General features: G+C 35.5%; 1 protein-coding gene across 6 annotated transcripts in view; it reads right to left on the bottom strand.

The window, feature by feature from the left end:
* MTA1 (metastasis associated 1) overlaps positions 1-21,283 on the bottom strand; it is a 192,445-nt gene that overhangs the window by 11,971 nt on the left and 159,191 nt on the right. For 3 of the 6 annotated variants that reach the window (XM_056821296.1, XM_007473327.3, XM_007473331.3), the window contains 2 exons: positions 15,590-15,742; positions 14,053-14,088 (listed from right to left, as the gene is read on the bottom strand). In XM_056821296.1, the coding sequence (XP_056677274.1) occupies positions 14,053-14,088; positions 15,590-15,742 (189 nt within the window). The remainder of the gene's footprint in view (positions 1-14,052; positions 14,089-15,589; positions 15,743-21,283) is intronic. The other 3 variants (XM_016425614.2, XM_007473329.3, XM_007473332.3) reach the window with 1 other exon arrangement.

Below are 21,283 nucleotides of genomic sequence, written 5' to 3'. Positions count from 1 at the left end.
AAGAGGTAATAACTTCCTACCTAGAAACCTAGGCAGTGACTCCTGGAATTTCCTGGGGCTAACTTACCACCTCTAATATCAGTATATTGCCAATGTGGAAACAGTTGCTATCTTACCTAGGAAAGCCCATCTCACAGGTCTGTCTTTCTATTCAAAGCTGAAACTGCTGCTTGTAGATGCTAATAACTTTTGATATCATTATTTTTAGGCCTATTAGTCTACCACATTTACAAGGCTTCACCCACGTTATTGCACTGGAACCTCTGTGGGTGATAGGGAGATGCTAGGTGTGAATATCCTTTTGTGTGGCTGAGGCAGAGTGAAAGAGTAGATCATGAAATAGCAAGAGCCAGGATTTTAGGAAGCAAGGGATATGTGTTGGGGAGATGAGAAGAAAACAAAAGAGTTGGGCACTAAAGCACTAAACTCTTCAAGAAAGGGGGGAGAATGATCTGGGGACTAGCAGACAGTAGTCACCATATTCTGAACTGGGTAATAAACCTTACTAGAACTTTGAAAGGAGGGGGGTGGAGAAAGGAAGGGAGAGAAGAAAAAGAAAGGTAGGAAAAAGACAGAGGAAGATATACATCTGTCTGACAGGAATTAAAGGAAAAATCTGATTATTTCAGCTTGGATGGAGTAAAAGGAGAATTAGAAAATTAATTTGATTTTATTACTTATACTACTTTATAAACCCACAAGAGACTGTAACTTCAAGCATATAATACCATCAGCTAGGACAGGATTTCTATCTAAACCAAGGAGTTTTTAATCTTTTTGTGTCATGGAGTCCCCGGCCGATGAATAAGCCTATAATTTTTTTATTCTACATAAAGAAAAGATTACAGAGGAACATAATTATATTGAAGTAGTTATCTAAATATTAAGAAAACAAGTTCAGGGATGCTAGGTTAGAAACTCCTAGACTAGATACAAAAGAATAGAGATCTACATTGTCCAATTGTAAAGAGACAAGAGGGAAGTCTATGTCTACTGCTCTGGAGAAATTCTCACTCTTTAGGATCAAGACTGTTTTAAGGGTAAATTTGGCATAGTAAATTAGCATCCTTTGAAGCCATAATATACATAAAACATTACCATATTTACATATGTAAAATACAAGTATATGTAAAACATGGTTGTGGCAGAATGGAATATGTAATGAAAATTTTAATAATGAAATCTTTTCATGGAATTCATTAGTCATGGTGATTGTGAACTATCCATAGTTAAAATTTTAGTAGTTTGGGAGGGAGAGCACTAACATTAAGGGTGGTGGTGGTAAATTGGAAAAGTTTTAATCTATTCATTCCAAGGCAGAAGGGCAATAAGAGTTAGATAACTGAGGTTAAATGACTTGTCCAGAGGAAGTATCTGAGGCCACATTTGACCTAGGACCTCTCACTTCCAGGCTTAGATCTTTATCTACTGAGCTACCGAGTTGCATCTTAACAGATTCTGAAGGATTTGTAAGGAGGGAATGTATTCTAGAAACGGGTTGCAAAGGTAGAACATGGAATGTCATGTGTAAAAAAAAACAAAGAGAAGGCCAGTTTGCAGGATTGTACTCAAGAGCAGAAACAATGTCCACAAAGGCTGGGAAGACAGGTTAGGGCCAGACCATATAGGGCTTTAAAAGAAAAAAAAAAAAGGAATATTAACACAGTGGCATTAAAGTCATTCGATTTGATTGAGTAAGGAATCATATTGTCAGATCTGTGCTAAATGAAAATTTCTTAGGCAGCAGGGGATAAAGATAGAGTGGAGTACTGAGAGACTGGAGCCAGTAAGAAAAATTAGAAGTCTGCTGCATTAATATAACTTGGCCTAAAGTAAAGTGAAAGCTATATCAGTTGAGAGAAAGGGCCAGGTATATCAGTTGGGAGAAGGTAGACATGCCAAATTTGATGCATCTGAAGGACAGTGAAGAGTACAGAAAAATGCCAAAGTTAAAAACCTAAAAGACTTAGGTGGATGGTAGTGGCTCTCATGGAAATAGGGAAGATTGGAAGGAAGGGGAAGGTTTTGAGGGAAAGATAAAAGAACTTAGTTTAAAGACATATTGAATTTGAGATTTCTCCAGGATATTCAGTCAGAAATGTCTAAAAGCATGAAACTCAGGGTGAGAATTTCAGGTTGGATATACAAATTTGGGAGTCATTTGCATGAGGTGAGAATTAAACTCATCGGAGCTGATGAAATTATTACATCTTTCTCTATGCCTCATCCCATCTACACTTATTTTTTGCCCTCATCAAAATCACTGATTTTTCTCTTTCTAGTATTGATCCTTACTCTAAACTCTCAAATCTCATTCATATTTTCCTGTGCTCCCCAACACCTTATTAAACCCTTGTGGATTATTTCTACCATCCAACCCTCTACTCCTACTCATATGTTACTTCATAATGCTGAGGGGGAAATCATGAAATCATGATGACTGGATCCAGTTCATATTTATGATATCTAATCTCAATTGCATCCATGGTGCAGTAAGACATAACTTTAAATCTATATTAACAATGATCTCTTTAACAGCAACAACTGCTAAATTTTACAGCCATTCCTCAATTCTCATCATTTTTTTACTTCATGATGGCCTTTGACATTTTATCAAGTCTTTTCTCTCTCATGCCTTCTTCAACTCTCATCTATCTACTGTAATAACTTCCTAAATGGTTTTCCTACTTTGAATCTCTCCCTGTTCCAAACCACTCTACCTCAGCTGTCAATATGATTTCCTAAAGCATAAAATCTGACTATGACACACTCTTAATAAATGTCTGTGGCTCCCTATTGCCTCTTGGATCAAATATAAACTCCTGTTTGGCATTTATAACCCTTCAGAGCTTGGGCCCAAACTTGGCTTTTTTCTTTATTACTCTTCTCTGATCATTCTATGGTCTTCTATCTCTGTGCCTTTGCATTAGTGGCTCCTCTTGTTTTCTTTTCCCTTTCAAGTTTCAGCTCAAGACTCACATTCTACATCTTCATCATAAACCTCTTTGGCAATCTAATAAAACCTATGGACTTCTCAGAATAAGGTTATTCTTTAAATGCATAGACTAAAATACAGAGAACTATAAAAGAAATGAATTATACGGAAATAATTTTTTAAAAATTATCTAAAGTTCAGAGAACCTTCAGTGAACTTCTTTATCTCCTTTTTCATTTGACCAGTTCTATTTTTAAGGAGTTGTTTTTTTCAGTGAAATTTTGCTTAGCTTTCCCCATTTTTTGTGCTTCCTTTACCAAGCTGTTGAGTCTTATTCCATTATTTTCTTGCATTACTCTCATTTCTTTTCCCAATTTTTCTTTTAACTCTCTTATTTGGTTTTTAAGATCCTTTTAAAACTCCCAAAAGTTCTTTTTGGGCTTGACTCCAATTCTCTGAAGTTTCACTTGTAGTCTTTTGATGTTTTTCTCTTCTAGGTTTGTGTCATATGCCTTTCAGCATAATAACTTTCTATAATTAATCTTTGCCTTCCCTTATTATTTTTGATTTATTGTATGAATAATCTATATATACTTATGTGTGTACATACTGTTTCCCTCAATAAAAAATTAGCTACTTGAGAGTAGGGACTGTTAACTTCTATCTTTATACCCTTAGAACCTAGCACAATGACTGGCATATAGTAGGAGTATAATAAATGAAAGGTGACTGACTGAAGTATAAGCCTAGAAAGGAGGTTAGAGCCAGACTGTCATTTATGAATCTTCTGGTTATAAGAAAGCATCAAGACTGGACAGATGTTTTTGAATAAGCATAGAATGGAGATACACTAGTCTAGTTACAGACTTAATAGATTGCTTAAATAGTAATGATAAGTGCTAACATTTATATAGCATTTTAATGTTCGTGAAACATTGACATATATTATCTCTATGAGAAAGTACTATTATTTCTCCATCCTGCAGATGGGGAAAACTGAGGCTGAGATGAAAAGACTTGCCCCAAATCACATAGCTAAGAATTTTTTGAGGTAGGATGTCTTGAGGTAATGATTTTCCTGTGAACTGATGGAATGACCTTTCTTTTCTTTCCTAGAAGGAAAGACCCTGGTGCTCAATGGAATAGTCTTTTTCCTCTTCCAGAAGAAGGCAGGAGACCTGGCTCAAAGACATTTTTCTCACCTTAGTCTGAAGGCTGGAGACTTGGAGCAATGCCATTTTTCCTCTTTCTTTGGGACACTGGAGACCAGAAAGGAGATTTGACCAAATGAAAAGGCATTTTTCTTCTTCCCAAGAAAGGCAGAAGACTAGATAGAAGACTTGATGTGGTAGAATGACATTTTTTCCTCTTGCTCTTCTCCGGACATCCCAGTGAAAGGGGAAAAAAATTCCCTAAATTGTCTTCATATTTGGGCCAAGGGTGATGACCATCTTTAATTTATCATAAGCATTGTCACTTGCCCAACATGATACAGTTCCTCCAGCCAGCAGCAAGAACTAAAGTTCTCAAAGCAAAGGGTCTAAATTGATAGGACTGGAGTGAATAAAAGCTTTTTAGCTCTTGCTACTAGTGGGAATCCTTCCTGGGATATCTTGGAGAATGACACCATTAATGCCTTGGGAATTTTCTCCTATGTCTTTGTTTTGGACCTTCTTGGAAGTTCCTATGTTAGTATACTTTTATCCCTGGTGTGTGTGCGTGCGCATGTGCGCGCAATCTAAATCACACATACAAGTATACGTCTCTTTCTGAAGAACTACTAGAAGGAGACTCAGTGGTTTACACTTCAGCTGATAAGGGGTTGGAATTATCTCATTTGTCAGATTCTGTTTTTTTCTCCTCTCGCTCCCAGGAAAGTAAGAAAAAATAAATAGACAACTAAATAGAATAAAGCATACTCTTCATATTAACAGAACAACTCTGACAATGCTTATATGCATCCTTACCTAGCAAAGCCATGATTCAAAGGCACATGAAGTGTGAAGATACATTTGAAAAAGGTTCTGGCTTCCTCTGACTTGTTAATATTACTGGGAGAAGGTAGGTAGCTCAGTGGATAGAGAGCTAGACCCAGAAATGGGAGGTCCTGGGTTCAAATCTAACCTCAGACATTTGTTAGTTGTGTGACCCTGGGGAAGTCATTTAACTCTCACTGCCTAGTTTTTACCTCGTTTCTGCCTTATAGTATTGATTCTAAGATAGAAGGCAAGGATTTAAAAAAATACTACTAAGCGATGCTGCCGCTACTGCTGCTGCTCAGATCTAGACTATAATTGAAAATTGCTGAAATGATTACATGAACTTCATGGGCTCTCAGGAACTAGAAAAAATCACTGAGAAATTAGGAGCCAGAAAAGTTTATTGCATGTTTCCTTGTTATTTTTGGTTTAAAACATTGCTAATTTGTCTATTGCTAATAAACTTTGTAGCACTAACTTTAAGTACTCCTTGGATGTACTATTCCAGTTCTAAATCACAAAAGCTAATTTAGTATTGATGTTTCCTCCAATATCCCAGACTGTCATTCTCATATCCTATGATCTATTTATCAGAGGTTTCCAAGTGTTTTTGAATGCACACTCCTACAAGTAAACTTTTTTTTTGAGGATAGACATTCAAATATGCATATTTACTTACTTACATATTATATACATGAACTATTGGACTAAAAATAGGAATTTAAAAATAGAAGAGTTAAAGCTGAAACAATATTTGATCCTAGAGTCAACAAAGAATCACTGGAATTTATCCAATAGGGGTGTGACCTAATCAGACCTGAATTTTAATTCTATTTCTAGAAATCAATCTGAGAGGGAAGAGACTTATGGCAGGAAAACCAAGTAAGAGATTGCTAATTATTATATAATTATATAATAATTATTATATATTATATGTAATATATAATAATTATTATATAAGAGAGTCCTAATTATTGGTGGTTAAGACCTGAAATTACATTGGTGGCTATGTAAGTAGAGAAAACAACAAAGATGAGAGTTACTGTGGAGGCAGAAAGTACAAGTTTGGCAACTGATGGATATATAGTGTGAGTCAAATATATCACTGAGGTCATGACCCTATGTGACTAGAAGGATTTTAGTGCTCTTTATAGTAAAAGGGAAGTGTGGAAGAAGGGTGGTTTTAAGGAAAGGTAAAGGAAATTGTGATATATGATCACAAACCATACATGTCTATTCATTCTGTGTGATTATCTTACCCAAAAAGAAAAAGAATGCCAAGTTCTTACTCACCATTCACTTCCCAAGAGCACAGTGTTTGTATTGTGAGAAGGGCCTGTTTCTGCTAAGGCGTGATTTGGAGGCCTTGGTGTAGATATGTTAGGGATGCAGTATTCTCTTTATGGTATCCATGTAGCTGCTGCTTTGGGTGCCTAAGTAGCTTTTAGGTTATGACAGCCTTGATAAGCCCATGCCTGGCTTTGAAAGGGGAAGTTTAGGATCTTGCACCATGGAGATAGGGGTTGAATGGGACCAGTTGTAAGAGAGGGTTAGCTGGGAATTAAGTGCCATGTATGAATGAGATGTGACCCATCTTCCTATTTCCTATTGTCTGATCACAGATACCTTGGGCAGACAAGCCAAAGATTCCAATTTAGAGATCAGAGATTAGAGAACATTTTTACTTTATCTCATCAACTCCCAGGAATGAATTCATTTCAGATCATAATCACTTATCCCTAGAGCAGCTATTCTAATCTTCTCTCCTCAAGCTCCTTTGACCCCAACCCTCATCAGAAGAACTAAACTATTTTATAGAGAAAATTCAGTGACATTGCAGTGAGTTGCCTCACCTTCTCTATCCTTCAATCCCCACTGCCCCCTTTTCTCTTCCTTCACTATGTCAAAAGAAAAAGTGGCCCTTTTTTCTTGCTATTATAGCCAAACCTTTTATTTGGGGTCATGAACTCAGGAGTTCTCCTCCCTTTCACATTCAAGTTCCTAAAAAATTTAGAATATTCATTAGTTTCATTTCCTTACTCCTCAATCTTGTCTGACCCCTTGTACTATAACTGCTTGATTTTTGTAACTTTGGCTATCACTCTTATTGTACTTCCATGCCTTTCTTGAAAAAAAAAAAAAGGTTTCAATACATGGCAGCACAGTTCAGTAAATTCTTGTATTAGTCATGCCTTGAAAAATTTCTTCACTGTAAGTTCATCAACTTTCTGTCAGGATGTGAATGGCTTGTTTCATCTTCATTTCTTTGGCCTTCTGGCTTGTCATTTTGTGGATCAGAGTTCTAAAGTCCTTCACAGTTACTTTTCTTCATGTTATATTTTTCTAGTTTTGCTCACATCAATCGGCATTATTTCATAAAAATGTTTTCTCTGAAACTGCATTTCTTCTCTTCTTATGGCACAATATCTCAAATATTTAGCTCTTCCTTAATAAGAGAACATTGCCATAGGTTCCAATTTTTGGCTAGCACAAAAAGAACTGCTATGAATATTTTTATATATAAAGATTCTTTCCCTCCCTCTTTGAGAGTCTAGGACTAATACTGTTATCACTGAGTTTCAAAGGGTAGGCAAAGTTTGACAGTACTCATGGGTTAATTTCAAATTTCTTTCTAGAGTAGCTAGACCAATTCACAGCTCCACCAAAGTATACTAGTATACCAACTTTCCCACAATTCTTCCAATTAGTCTGATAGGTAGGACTTCAAATCTGCTTTAATTTGCATTTCTCTATCCATAATGTAGAATATTTTTTAATATGGTTACTGATAACCTGGATTTCTTCCTCTGAAAATTGTTGGTTCATATCTTTTGACAATTGGTCCATTGGCTTGGACCATCAGTCTGAATTAGCTTTTTATCTATCTTGGAAAAAGAGACCTTTGTCAGAGAAACATTGCAAAACTGTTCTCTCTAGTTTCTTCTGGGGAACTTCTAGAAACATTCCCTAGTTTCCCTCTAATAATTTCTTCATCAGGTTTGTTTGTGCCAAAACATTTAAATTTTATATTCAAAAGAGTTCATTTTATCTTGAGTGATCTCTGTCCTAGGTTTAGTCATGAACTATCTCCTCTTATCTATAGATTTAAAAGGTAGCTTTTCTGATTTGCAAATTAAATGATTCCCTCTTCTACGTCATATGATCATTTGTAGCTTACCATGATTTATGGTGCTAGTTATTAGTCTAAATCTAATTTCTTTCAGACTGTTGTCTAATTTTTCCAGTAGCTTCTGTCAACTATTGAGTCTTTCCTTTATTAACTGGTTTTGGGGCTTTTGAAACATTAAGTTACTATGTCTGTGTATTGTACACATACACTGTTCCATTGACAGAATGCTCTATTTCTTAAGCCAGTAGCAAATAATTTTAACAATTACTGCTTGAGATTTGGCACTGATAGACCAGATCCCCTTCCTTTTCCATTTTTTTTCATTATTACCCTTGATATTTTTTATCTTTTCTTTCTCCATAGGAAATTCCTTATCATTTTGGCTATCTCTATGAAATATTGCTGTGAGGATTCTTCTGGTGCAGCACTGGATAATTGAATTAATTTAGAAAGTTTTGTCATTTTTATTATATTGGCTCAACCTACTCATAAATGTTTCTCCATTTAGGAATGTCTTTACTTCTGCAAAAAATGTTTTACAGTTAAATGTATATTGTGCCTGACTGCATATTAGCAGATGAACTCAAATATATTATAGCTTTTGTAGTTATTATAAATGGAATTTCTCTTTTTAACACTTCTTGAGTTTGTGTGTGTGTGCATGCATGAGAAGAGATTTTTGTTTTCTGGACATTTTATAACTTAGCTTAAATTATTGTTTATTTATTTATTTTACATTAAAAATTATTTTTGTTTAAGTTTTGAACTTTTATTCTAGTATCAATTACAAGACAGAACAGTAGCAAGGGCTAGGCAATCAGGGTTAAGTGACTTGACACAGATAGGAAATGTTTGAGGTCATATTTGAATCCAGGTCCTCCTGAATCCAGGCCTAGCACTCCATCTCCGGTGCTATCTAGCTGCCCTGAAATTACTGTCTTTTTTTGGTTAACTCTTAAGGGTTGTTCATTTCATTTACAAAATGCATTAAATTTGTTTACTATGCCTATGCTTGTTCCTTCAATTTCTTTTTCTTATCTCATTGAATGGTTCGAATCATTAGTACTATGTTAAACAGCAGTGCTGATGCTGGGTAACATTGCTTTATTCCTATTCTTATTGGAAAAGTCTTTTAACTTTCCTCTACTAAATAATGTATATTCTTGTGTTGAAATAAGACTTTTTGTTTCTAAAACAATACTAAGGTGAGGTCTACTTATCACTATGATTTCTAAAATCTTAAAAAAAAGAGAAATAATGATTAGATTTTGTCAAGTCTTTTAGTTTTGATGGAAATAATCACATCATTTTCATTATTTATATTATTAATATGGCTTTTTATATTTATAATCTGATTGCTTATGTTAACTCAATCTTGAATTTTTGTTATAAATCTAATTTGGTCATACTTGTATAATCTTTCCAATATGTTATTAGCTTACTTCCTAACATTTTATTTAAGAATTTTGTGCCAATGTTCATTTAGAATATTAGCCAGTAGTTTTCTTTTCCTGCTTTATTTCTGGATTAGGAATCAAGACCATATTGGTATTTTAGAAAGAGTTTAGAAAGATGCCTTCTTTTGTTAGTGATGTAGTACTGGAATTATTCTTTGAACATGTGATGTAATTCACTTGTGAATCCAACTTTTTTCATTGGGAGTTAATGGTTCATCTAATTTCTTTTCTAATATCTGATCACTTAAATAATCTAATTTTCTTTTGTTATGTTAATTTTATTATTTTATATTTTCCTAAACATTCATCTATTTCCAGTTTTTTTTAGCATTATATTTGGGCAAAAGTTTCTGATAATTTCACAAGTTTCCTCTTCAACTCTTGTAAATTCTCATTTTTGATATGAGCAAATGGGCTTTTCTGTTTTTTATTTAAACTAGGTTGGCTGTTTACTTTCTTAGGTTATTTGAAAACCCCGCCTCTGGATTTATCTATTAATTAAAAGGCCTTTTTTGCTTTCAATTTTATTAATTTCTTCTTTTTTGTTGTTGGATCATAACTGACTCTTGTTCACCCTGTGGACCATACACACCAGTACTATATATACATGGGGTTTTCTTGGCAAAGATAGTAGAGTGGTTTGCCATTTCCTTCTCCTGTGGATTAAGGCAGAAAGAGGTTAAATGACTTGCTCAGGGTCATATCTACCTAGCAAGTGTCTTGAGATGAATCTGAACTCAAGTCTCTGAGTCTAGGCCCATCACTCTATAATAATGAGCCAATTAGCTGCTTCTAATCTCTTGATTTATCAGAATTTCTATTTTTTTTAATTAGTTGGGAATTCTTGACTTCTTATTCTGGCTTTTAAATTTCAAGGCCAATTCACTAATTTGTTGTATTTTTTGTTCATGATGTACACAATTGCTTATTTTAGATATATTCCCCCTTCAAAATAGCACTGTATATGTTTTAGAATATTATCTCATTGTTGTAATTTTCTTTGATGAAATTTTCCATTGATTAGCAAATAATGTGCTTTGTATTTAGAATCTTCATCCTCATCAGTACCTCCTGGCTTCCTTAAAATCCCAGCTTCCACAGGAAGTCTTTCCCAATTCCTCTTAATTATTGGTGCCTTCTTTTTTTTTTAATTATGATTTCCTATTTATCTGGTATATAGCTTGTTTATGTATAGTTCTTTGTATGTGGTCTCCCCTCATTAGACTATGAGTTTCTTAAGGACACAGGATTTGTCTTTTGCCTTTCTTTGAATTTCTAGTACTTAGCACAGTGTCTAAAAATGCTTAATGATGGTCTGTATTTTTTATTTTCTGCATTTTTTTTTTGGTGAGGTTGTTATGCCTCATGGTCAACATAGGTAAAGATTCTGTGTGCAATAGAGAATTATTTTAAGTCCTTTCTATTACCAATTCAGTAACTGCCAAAGAGCTCTAATTTTCCTTAGTTGTATTTTTGTTTTTAATATTTTTATTTTTTATCCATTAGACATATTTAGGTCTGAAAGGGATACATTAAGGTCCCTCCAAATTATTATTTTAATATCTATTTCTTTGTCCAATTTGATGAATGGTTCCTTTAAGTATTTAGATTCTATGTCATTTGGTGCACATATATTAAGTGCTAACAATAACTTTGATCAAGTTAACTATCCTGAACCTGAGCTTCAACAAAGCCTTTTTCCAAGTAGGAGCAAGTTATAAACTCAACTTTTCTTAATCTTGGTTAAAAGCCCTAATTCTTTTAATATGTTCCTATCACTTATGCAAATATCTAGGTGCTTCTATTTCCAGTTCCAGTTGGGTATGATCTCTCTCCTAGAATGCTTCTACTTTGAAAACTCAGCCAAACTTTTTTTTTTTTTTAAAGCAATGGGGGTCAAGTGATTTGCCCAGGGTCACACAGCTGGGAAGTGTCTGAGGCCAGATTTGAACCTAAGACGTTCCATCTCTAGGCCTGGCTCTCAATCCACTGAGCTACCCAGCTGCCCCTTCAGCCAAACTTTTAATTCCACCCTTAGAATTGCAATCTCTGAGGTGGAAGGGACCTCATAGTTCCCTAAGTGGTATCTGACACAAGGGTCATTCAGCCTCTCCTTGAATACATCTGGTTACAGTGAACCTACTACTTCCTTGAGCAGCCCATTACACTAATTCTTTGACAATTTTTCTTTACATCTGGATGAAGTCTGCCTCTGCAAATTTTTGCTTTGACCAGCTGTACCTACTTCCTCCTGATTCTTCCTATCATGGCCAAAGAGAATAAGTCTAATATCCTAGTCATATGATAGCCCCTTGAACACCAGGAGACAGTAATATCCTCAAGTCTTCTCTTTAAAAAAAACAAAACAAAAAAACAAACAAACAAACAAACATCCTATTTCTGCAGCCTTGATCTGTAGAATACTTGTAATCCTGGTTAGACTGCCATGGATAGAATCCTCATTTCTACCCCACCTTTTGAAAGCATTCCCTTGTATTAGATGCAAAAATTATATGAGCCATTTGAGTTTGGGTTTAATGTTTCTATAGTTAGTTCTCTCATTGTGTCCATACATAGCTGAATTATTTGATTATGAGCTCTCAGAGGATATAAAGTGTTCTTGCACACTAACATCAAGAATGAAGTCTATGGAATATGCTAAACCCAGGATACATTGCATATGAAAAACTACAAAACGGCAAGGGAGCAAGGGATGAAGCTTCCCATGTGAGCAGACTTCCAAAGTTTGGTTAATTTGATTTCTCTCAATAGGTTCTGTTTATATTAAGCTAACTATAAAAGGAAATAGTTCAAATAACTTTTGGAAGAAGCCCCCACCCTTTCCCATCCCTCAAAAATCATGGCAATTCGTCTTAATTCTCAAGTCTTTTGGATCACAACCACTGCCTTATTTTTGTGGGTAGATAAGTAGGTGGCAGAAGTCAAAAGATCCTAACAACTTTGAAAGGGGAAAGATTTCTGAGTTTAAGATGATTAGTTGAAGATAGACGAATTCTTTAGGTAGAGGGCTGACCAAATGCCAGAAAATGAAGTATCAGATAACACAAATGGAAACTTACAAAGCAAATCTAAAGTCTTTAAAATAATTTGAACCTGAATTCTGCCAATTTTAAGCCTAATTCTGCACCACTCTATTCATCCTTCTCTGAATTGTACTATGGGAGTCTGGATGGTTTGCTGCAACACTGTATAAAAAGTCTACCATCATAACTACAACCTCTAACTATGTTCCTATAATAGTGTAAAGTGTACTCCTATTGAAGGACATGCCAACACAAAGCCTCTAGAAATGGTCAGGGTATCCCAGGAAGTTGTCTGATATTAAAAATCTAATCCAATTACTTCCTGACTGAATAACCTAATTATTAACTTAATTAATTAGTTGATAAAAAATGAAGATACCCCACCTGGCATCTCACATTAGAAGGATTGAAGAAAAGATGTTTAGAGTCACAGTGTGAGACGACCTTAGGAGTTGGCATGCAGGAGTGAAGAACATGCCAATCATTCATATCACAATGGTGATGTGGGTACATACACAACAGAAAGGCAGGTGGGTAGGCAGGCAGCTATGCATACTGGCACCCCCTCCAGCACAGCACGCTGCAAACAGCACACAGACAATATCCTTTTTGAAATGGTCCACATGAGCATATGATTTGGGTTTTTTTTTTTTATTTCTAGAGTTCATCTGGAGAAACTATTCCTCAAAAGTGCTTATCTACTTCCCACTTATTGATATATACTTGCAAAGAGGCCCCACATGAAAATAAAGGGCTATGTCTGTGTGACCAAGGTCAGTGTGCTTGAAGACGATAAGTATGCAGAAGGCTTAGTTGGCCTTCCCAAGGAGAGGAGGACCTTTTTGATCTAAGTCCCTGAAGCCCAACTATGGCAGATGCTGAAGTCTCCAACAGCCCCAAAAGCTAGCCAGAGTTGTGTCAGCTGGGATGAAGGGAAGCTCCCAATACAGCAGATAAGGTAAAAATGTGGTCCAGACCCAGGACTTAGATGCACTTGACTTATTTGGTGGTCTCAGCATTCTACCTACCAGGCAAATGAAAATGGCTATAAGAGTGACAAACTAGCCTCAAAAAAAGAGAGCATAAAGCAGGTTACTCACTCCCTTGTCTTAGAGTGAGGGGATCCCTTGTATTGATTATTTAGTCTCCTAGCAGTTCTTTTGGCTTCAGAGAAGTAGTTACCTTCTTCCTTTCCAAATGTCACTCTGGGTTAGGCAATACCCTAGAATGTATTAAATTATTTCATGGGATGCTACACAATTCATTAAAGTTAATTTTAAGAGATTTAAAACTAAGATTGTCATTTTAAATAAAATAAATAAAATTCAGTGTCCCATCTGTGTGGACCATCAATGCAGATATTGTCCAAAGGACATTTAGCTACCAAGACAAGATTTACACATAGCATTAGTAGCCACAAAGCACAGACAAGCCAGCTAGAGAAGCCACAAATGAGATTGAGACCACACTGTCCTAGCACCAGCTGAGCACAGCTGCGAGGTCTTACCCCTGCTAGGCATCAAAAGGCGTTTCTTCATGTTGCCTGACAAAGCACAGGTGAACAGAAAAAGAGAAAAAAATACCACATCAACAAACCCAACAATGACACTGCATTTAACAAGTGTAATTCACAGGGACAGCAAGGATACAGTGGGAATTAGAGCCAGGGTCCCTAAAACTGAGCATGTTGGCTTATAGTCAATATACCCAAGACAACATGAAAAGGGTCTTGGCCATAGTCAGGGTTGATCACTTTGAATGTACCGCAGGCATTCCAAGGAAACAATGATTTTTCTGCCTGTCTCTAGCAGTTAGATCTTGTTTTACACTTACAAAGAGAGGTTAAGGACTTTCCTCTCCTGCATGTCACATATAACACTCCCCCAAATTGAGAATTCACATGGTCCAAAGGTGGCATTTAGTCCACTGAGTATAATTCCCCAGGGTTTCTCCTCCAGAGATTAGCCTTGTTTATCTTTTACTGACACTTCAAAAGATAGTGACAGTCATAATGATAACCAATTTCATACTGAGATTCTCATTTAATCGTCACGGAAATTTTGTAAGGTTGGCTAAAATTCTGATGATTTGATCTTCACAGAAATTCTTGGAGGTATAGTAGTTAATTCTGGTAGTATAAAGCCAAGAGTGCTGGACCTGGAGTCAGGAAGACCTGAGTTCAAATCTAGCATCAGCTAATAGCTATGTGACCTGAGTAAACAATCTCTGCTTACTTCAGTTTCTTGAACTGTAAGATGGAAATAATAATAGTAATAATAGAAATAATAATAAAAGTAGAAATAATTATAGGGTTGTTGTGAGGATTAAATGAGATAATATTTGTAAAAAGTGCTTAGCACAATACATGACTCATAGTAGACAGAATATAAATGCCTACTCTCTCCTTTGCTTTCTTGACAGAATAGGTATTATCATCACTATTTGACAGATAAGGAAATGAGTCAATTCATCAAGCAGTGAACTGGCTTGCCAAACATTAAAGAGGAGTTAAAGATCAATTGAAAAATACTCCACGGCAAAGGTTTTAAATCTTTTGATATTATACACTTGGCACTCTGGTGAATAATGTTTTAAAATGCATAAAGTAAAATATAAAGATTTATAAAGAAAGCCAATTTGAAACAGTTGTAAAAAAATGTGTGTATATTTACACACACACACACACACACACACGCGCACACACACACACACACACACACACACACACACACACACACACACACACACAAATTTATTTAATGCTCATGGACCCCAGGATAAGTACTCCTGTTTTAGGCCAACTGACATGAGAATATCTGCATGATACTTTCAGGCCCCAGGAAGTTGGCAGGGATGTCTCCTCATCAACAACTGCTATGAAAAAAGAGAAGTGAAGCTCCTTAGCTCAATGATTAAAAGTCATTAATGAAAATGAAACCAAGCTAAGAAAGGAAAGCAAACCCTACATGAATAACCTCAAGGCCCAAATGACAATGAGGCTCATACCAGTTCCAAACCCTTTAAAATCATACAGATATACTTACCATCCATGCCATTGTGCTGTTCATAACTCCTCTTGCCTAGGATGGTTGGGGACCCATTATTAATGACTGGAGTTGACTTGGCAGGAGTAAGATTATTGAGAGAACTAGACACACTCTTTATGGGATCTGGTTTTGGAGGGCGGGGATGAGTCTCTGTGGGGAAAAAAAGAAACAACAAAGCAGTTTACTAAATAACTCTGAGAAACAAATTACAAATTCATCCATCCAGAGGGACAGTATGAATTTTATACTGAAAAGGGAGAAGAGAGCTTATTTATTGAAATTTCAGATATTATGAGTTATATATTTGTAATGTGGGGGTTTGTCATTGGTTTTGATAGAAGAGGCTTGTGCGTTATGTCAACCCATCTGGAGTTACCTGTACAACACTGTCACGCTCATGGAGGCCAACCTCAAAGGTGGTTTCTTGGGCATCTACCTACAAAATTACAGGCCTGCAGCCCTGGGCAAATGCTAAGCTCCATTGTTTTGACCAGCTTCCCAATGCCAAACAGATCTTCTTTGGACAATGACCAACATATGGGACTCTAGGTACTATACTTGTACAGGCTGAGGAGAGGAGAGAATATTCCAAGAAGCCCCAAGAAAAATCAGGAGAAGAGGAAAGGAGAAGGCTGAGAGTAAGTCAAAGATAGCCACATTTGTCATAGTTTTTCAAGATAATGAACTTATGATGTCTAGTTATAGTCAACAAATCATGACTTGCATGAAGGTATTTAGAAAGTGCTAAATTTTTATACCTTGCCTCAGTTGTTGCATAGTCCTTCCTTCCCTGTTTCCTTCTATTTCCTTGTAAAATGTTTCTAAGGATCTGAGATCCTTTGCTATTAGTTATATTAATATGGCATCATGGGTCCTGAAATAACATCAGAAATCCTCCATTTCCATAAACAAAAATGGCAAGATTCAGGCATTCTTTTGATGCTTCTTTGTTGACATATTGTTAGATGAGTACATATAGATATGATCCAGAAGAGTCTTTTGATTTCACTCATGGATTGCAGCTTCCATATTGGGGCAAAACAATTTTAGTTACATTTAATAAATTCAAAGGTGAGTACATATTTAGCAGCCTTTACTTTGGCTATGTGAAATGTTGTCTGCTTATTCCTAAAGTATTTTGTAGTAAGTAGGTGTTTGACACATTTATCATGTGTTCTAAGAATGCCTAACAATTCTCTTTCTCCTTTTTGGTAAGAAAATATGTCTTTCTAAAACTGCCTTAAAGAGGGTGGAGTCAAGATAGTAGAGAAGGTACACAGACTGGCCTGATTTCTACGAAATTAAACTCTAAACAACTTTGGTATAAAACCTCAAAAAGAATTCTGGAATGGTAGACTCCACAAATAGACAGGGTGAAATATTTTTTCAGGTTGAGATAATTTAGAAGGTCAGCAAGAAGAGTCTATGGCACTAGAGTGGGAGTGGAGCATTGACTAGCCAACCAAGGTAGGCTCCATCATGATAGGCAAGCTCAGGCCTTATGGGGGACTTAATCAAAAGCAAAGGCTTGCATAGGTCTCAGTCCACTGAGGGTAAAAAGGGTTGGCCAATTGTTCAGAAGGAGATTACAGGAATTCCTTTACTGGCTCTGGGTGCAGAACTCTGTTGCAATGAACATACATAGATCCAGGTCACAGTTCTGGGTGTCTCAGGGTAAGGAGGAATACTAGTACACATCAATGCTTATAACCATAGGGGGAGTGACTCTGTGGTCCTAGTTCCAAGGCAGAAACAAGTGCTTGTGGTCACTCACAGACCAGAAAGCAAGCAGAATACTTCAATTTGTAAAGGAGGAACAAAAATCCACTGACAGGAAGAACCCCTTAAATAGCAGAATTGCCATGTGAAAAAAGATATTACAAAAATTCAATGAGGAAGAGAACTTCCTAAAAAGTAGAATTGGCTAAATGGAAAAGGAAGTACAAAAACTCAGTTAAGAAAATCATGTCTTAAGAATTAGAATTGGGTAAGTGGAAATTAATGACATCAAAAAACAAAGTCAAAAGAATGAAAAAAAATTGAAGAAAATGTGAATAGGCCTATTAGAAAAAAAAATTGACCTGGAAAACAGATCCAGGAGATACCATTTAAGAATTATTGGACTATCTGAAAGCCATGATTAAAAAAAGAGCCTAGACACCATCTTTTAAGGAATTATCAAGGAAATATCAAGGAAAACTACCTTGATATTCTAGAATCAGAGATGAAAATGAAATTAAAAGAATTCACCAGTCCTCCTGAAAGAGCTCTACAAATGAAAACTCAGAGAAATATTATACCTAAATTCCAGAGTTCCCAAGTTAAGGAGAAAATATTACAAACAATGAGGAAGAAATAGTTGAAATCACACAAGATTTAATGGCTTCCATATTAAAGGATCAGAGAACTTGGAACATAATATTCTGGAAAGCAAAGGATCTAGGATTATAAGTAGGAAATCATCTATCCAATATAACTAAAATGGATTTTTAATGAAGTAGACTTTCAAGCATGCCTGATGAAAAGACAAAAGTTGAAAGAGAACTCATAAGAAACTTAGTAAGGTCAAACTGTTTACATTCCTATAGGGGAAGGTGATACACATACTAAGAAATTTATCATTATTAGGGTAGTTAGAAGTAGTCAGAGGACAGTGGTGTGAATTGATTATGATGGGATGATTCAAAAAAATAAAGGGGTCAGGAAAAGGGATGTAATAGTAGAAGAGAGAGGGAGAAGAATGGGGGAAATTATTTCACATAAGAGGTATGAAAGAAAAGAGCTTTCACAGTGGAGATGATCAGGGGGTGACAAGTAATGCTTAAATCATACACTCATTGGAAATGGCTCAAAGAAAAAATAAAATGCACATTTAGTTTAGTATAAAAATCTAACTCTACAGGGAAGTAGGAGGGGAAAGGGGGTTTATAGAAGGGAGGGCAGTGGTCAGAAGCAAACCAGACTTTGGAGGAGAGGGAAAGAGAGAGAGAGAGAGAGAGAGAGAGAGAGAGAGACAGAGAGACAGAGAGAGAGAGAGAGACAGAGACAGAGAGAGAGAGAGACAGAGACAGAGACAGAGACAGAGACAGAGAAAAGGATAAATAGGATAAAAATAATATGGAGGGAAATATAAAATTAATAAACATAATTGAATATTAATGAGATAAGCTTATGCACAAAATGGAAGCAGGTAGCATAAAGGATTAAAAGCCAGAATCTAACAAATTCTTATTTACAAGAAACATACTTGAAACAAGTGATATTTACAGAGTAAAAATAAGGGGCTGGAATAGAATCTATTAGGCTTTCACTGAAATAAAAAAAAGGCAGAGGTAGCAATCATGATCTTGGAAAAAAGCAAAATAAAAATAGCTCTAATTAAAACAAGACAAGCTAGCAAACTACATTTTGTTAAAAGGTACCATAGATAATGAAGCTAATATCAAAACTAAATATACATGCTAAAGGAGGAAATACAGAAATACAGAACATTTCTTATACTAAATACTATAATAGTGGGGAAATCTAGTTTCCTCTCTTAATAGCTAACTATAAAACCAATAAGAAAGAAGTTAAATTGAAAAGAATCTTAGAAAAGTTAGATATAACTTCTGGAGAAAAATGAAATGGGAATAGAAAAAGTATGTCTTTTTCTAAGCTGTACATTGCGCCTAAACAAAAAATGATCATGTACTAGGACATAAAAACCTCACAAACAAATATAGAAAATCAGAAATATTAAATGCAGCATTTTTAAAACATAAATTCAATAAAGATTATATTCAAGGGGGCAGCTAGGTGGCTCAATGGATTGAGAGCCAGGCCTAGAGTTGGGAAGCTCTAGGTTCAAATCTGGCCTCAGACACTTCCTAGCTGTGTGGTTTAGGTCACTTAACCCCCATTTCCTAGCCCTTACCACTCTTCTGCCTTGGAGCCAAACCAAGACAGAAGGTAAGAGCTTAAAAAAATCACATTCAACAAAGGGCTGTAGAAGCATTGATTACATATCAATGGGAAACTATAATTATCTAGTCCTAAGGAATCAGTGAGTCAAAGAACAAATAATAGGAAAAAAAATTATAATTTCATTAAAGAGAATGCCAACAATGAGATAAACCCAAAATCTATGGAATGAAGTCAAATCAGTACTTACGGGAAATTTATATCTCCAAACACTTCATATCAATAAAATAGAAAAAAAAGTAGATTGATGAATTGGGTATCAAATTAAAAAACTAGAAAAAGAACAAATTAAAAATCCCATTTAAAGACCAAATTAGTAATCTTGAAAATCAAAGGAAGAATTAGTAAATCAAAACCATTAAACTAATAAATAAAACTAGGACCTGGTTTTATGAAAACTAAAAAAAGAAAAATGATAGGTTAATTTGATTTTTTAAAAAAGAAAACCAAATCATCAGTGTCAAATAGAAAAAGGGTGAATACATCACCAATGAAAAGGAAATTAAAGGATTGTTAGGAGCTATTTTACCCAATTATATTTCAATAAATCTGACAATTCAAGTGAAATGGATGAATATTTACAAAAATATAAATTAACAGAAGAAATAGAATACATAAACAATATTAGGAAAACAATCAGTGTGTTAGAGTGAAAATTAATATATCTACCACTTATTATTTTTCATGAAATTAATAGGAAAGGTAGATAAGCATAAAGTTAAATCTCACTGCCTTACTCTAAGATCTCAAACCACATGTGCCTAGCCTCCAAGTATTTTCCTCTCCCTCATTATCTGTCTCTCTCCAGCTTTTTGTCTGCACAAAAAGCCCTCAGGTGAGCTCTGCCCCTTTCTTTTTATGAGGTACAGCATGTTCACAGACTAACTCTAGTATTTGAAAAATGTTGACAGACCAGTTTAGTAACCCAGGAGGGGGAGGGGATAAGATCACCTCGGCACAACTATAATGGATTATCAATAACAAAAAACAAAACAAAACACTAAAGGATTATTTCAATAGATACGGAAAAAGTTTTTGACCAAATATAACACTCATTCCTATTAAAAACACTAGAAAGGAAGGGAAATACTTCAAAACCAAGCAAGAATTAGAAAGAGTTACAAAATGCAAAATAAATAATCTGGATTACATCAAATTAAAAAGTTTTTGTACAAACAAAACCAATGTAACCAAAATCAGAAGGGTAGCAACAAATTGGGAAACAATCTTCATAAAAACCTCTGACAAAGGTTTAATTACTCAAATTTATAAAGAACTAAATCAATTGTACAAAAAATCAAGCCATTCTCCAATTGACAAATGGGCAAGGGACATGAACAGGCAGTTCTCAGCCAAAGAAATCAAAACTATCAATAAGCACATGAAAAAGTGTTCTAAATCTCTTATAATCACAGAGATGCAAATCAAAACAACTCTGAGGTATCACCTCACACCCAGCAGATTGGCTAACATGACAGCTATGGAAAGTAATGAATGCTGGAGGGGATGTGGCAAAGTGGGGACATTAATTCATTGTAGGTGGAGTTGTGAATTGATCCAACCATTCTGGAGGGCAATTTGGAACTATGCCCAAAGGGCGATAAAAGAATGTCTGCCCTTTGATCCAGCCATAGCACTGCTGGGCTTGTACCCCAAAGAGATAATGGGGAAAAAGACTTGTACAAAAATATTCATAGCTGCGTTCTTTGTGGTGGCCAAAAATTGGAA

The sequence above is a fragment of the Monodelphis domestica genome, chromosome 1, assembly GCF_027887165.1.
Source record: "Monodelphis domestica isolate mMonDom1 chromosome 1, mMonDom1.pri, whole genome shotgun sequence".
NCBI lineage: Eukaryota > Metazoa > Chordata > Mammalia > Didelphimorphia > Didelphidae > Monodelphis > Monodelphis domestica.
This window is presented reverse-complemented; position numbering and strand designations above follow the sequence as displayed.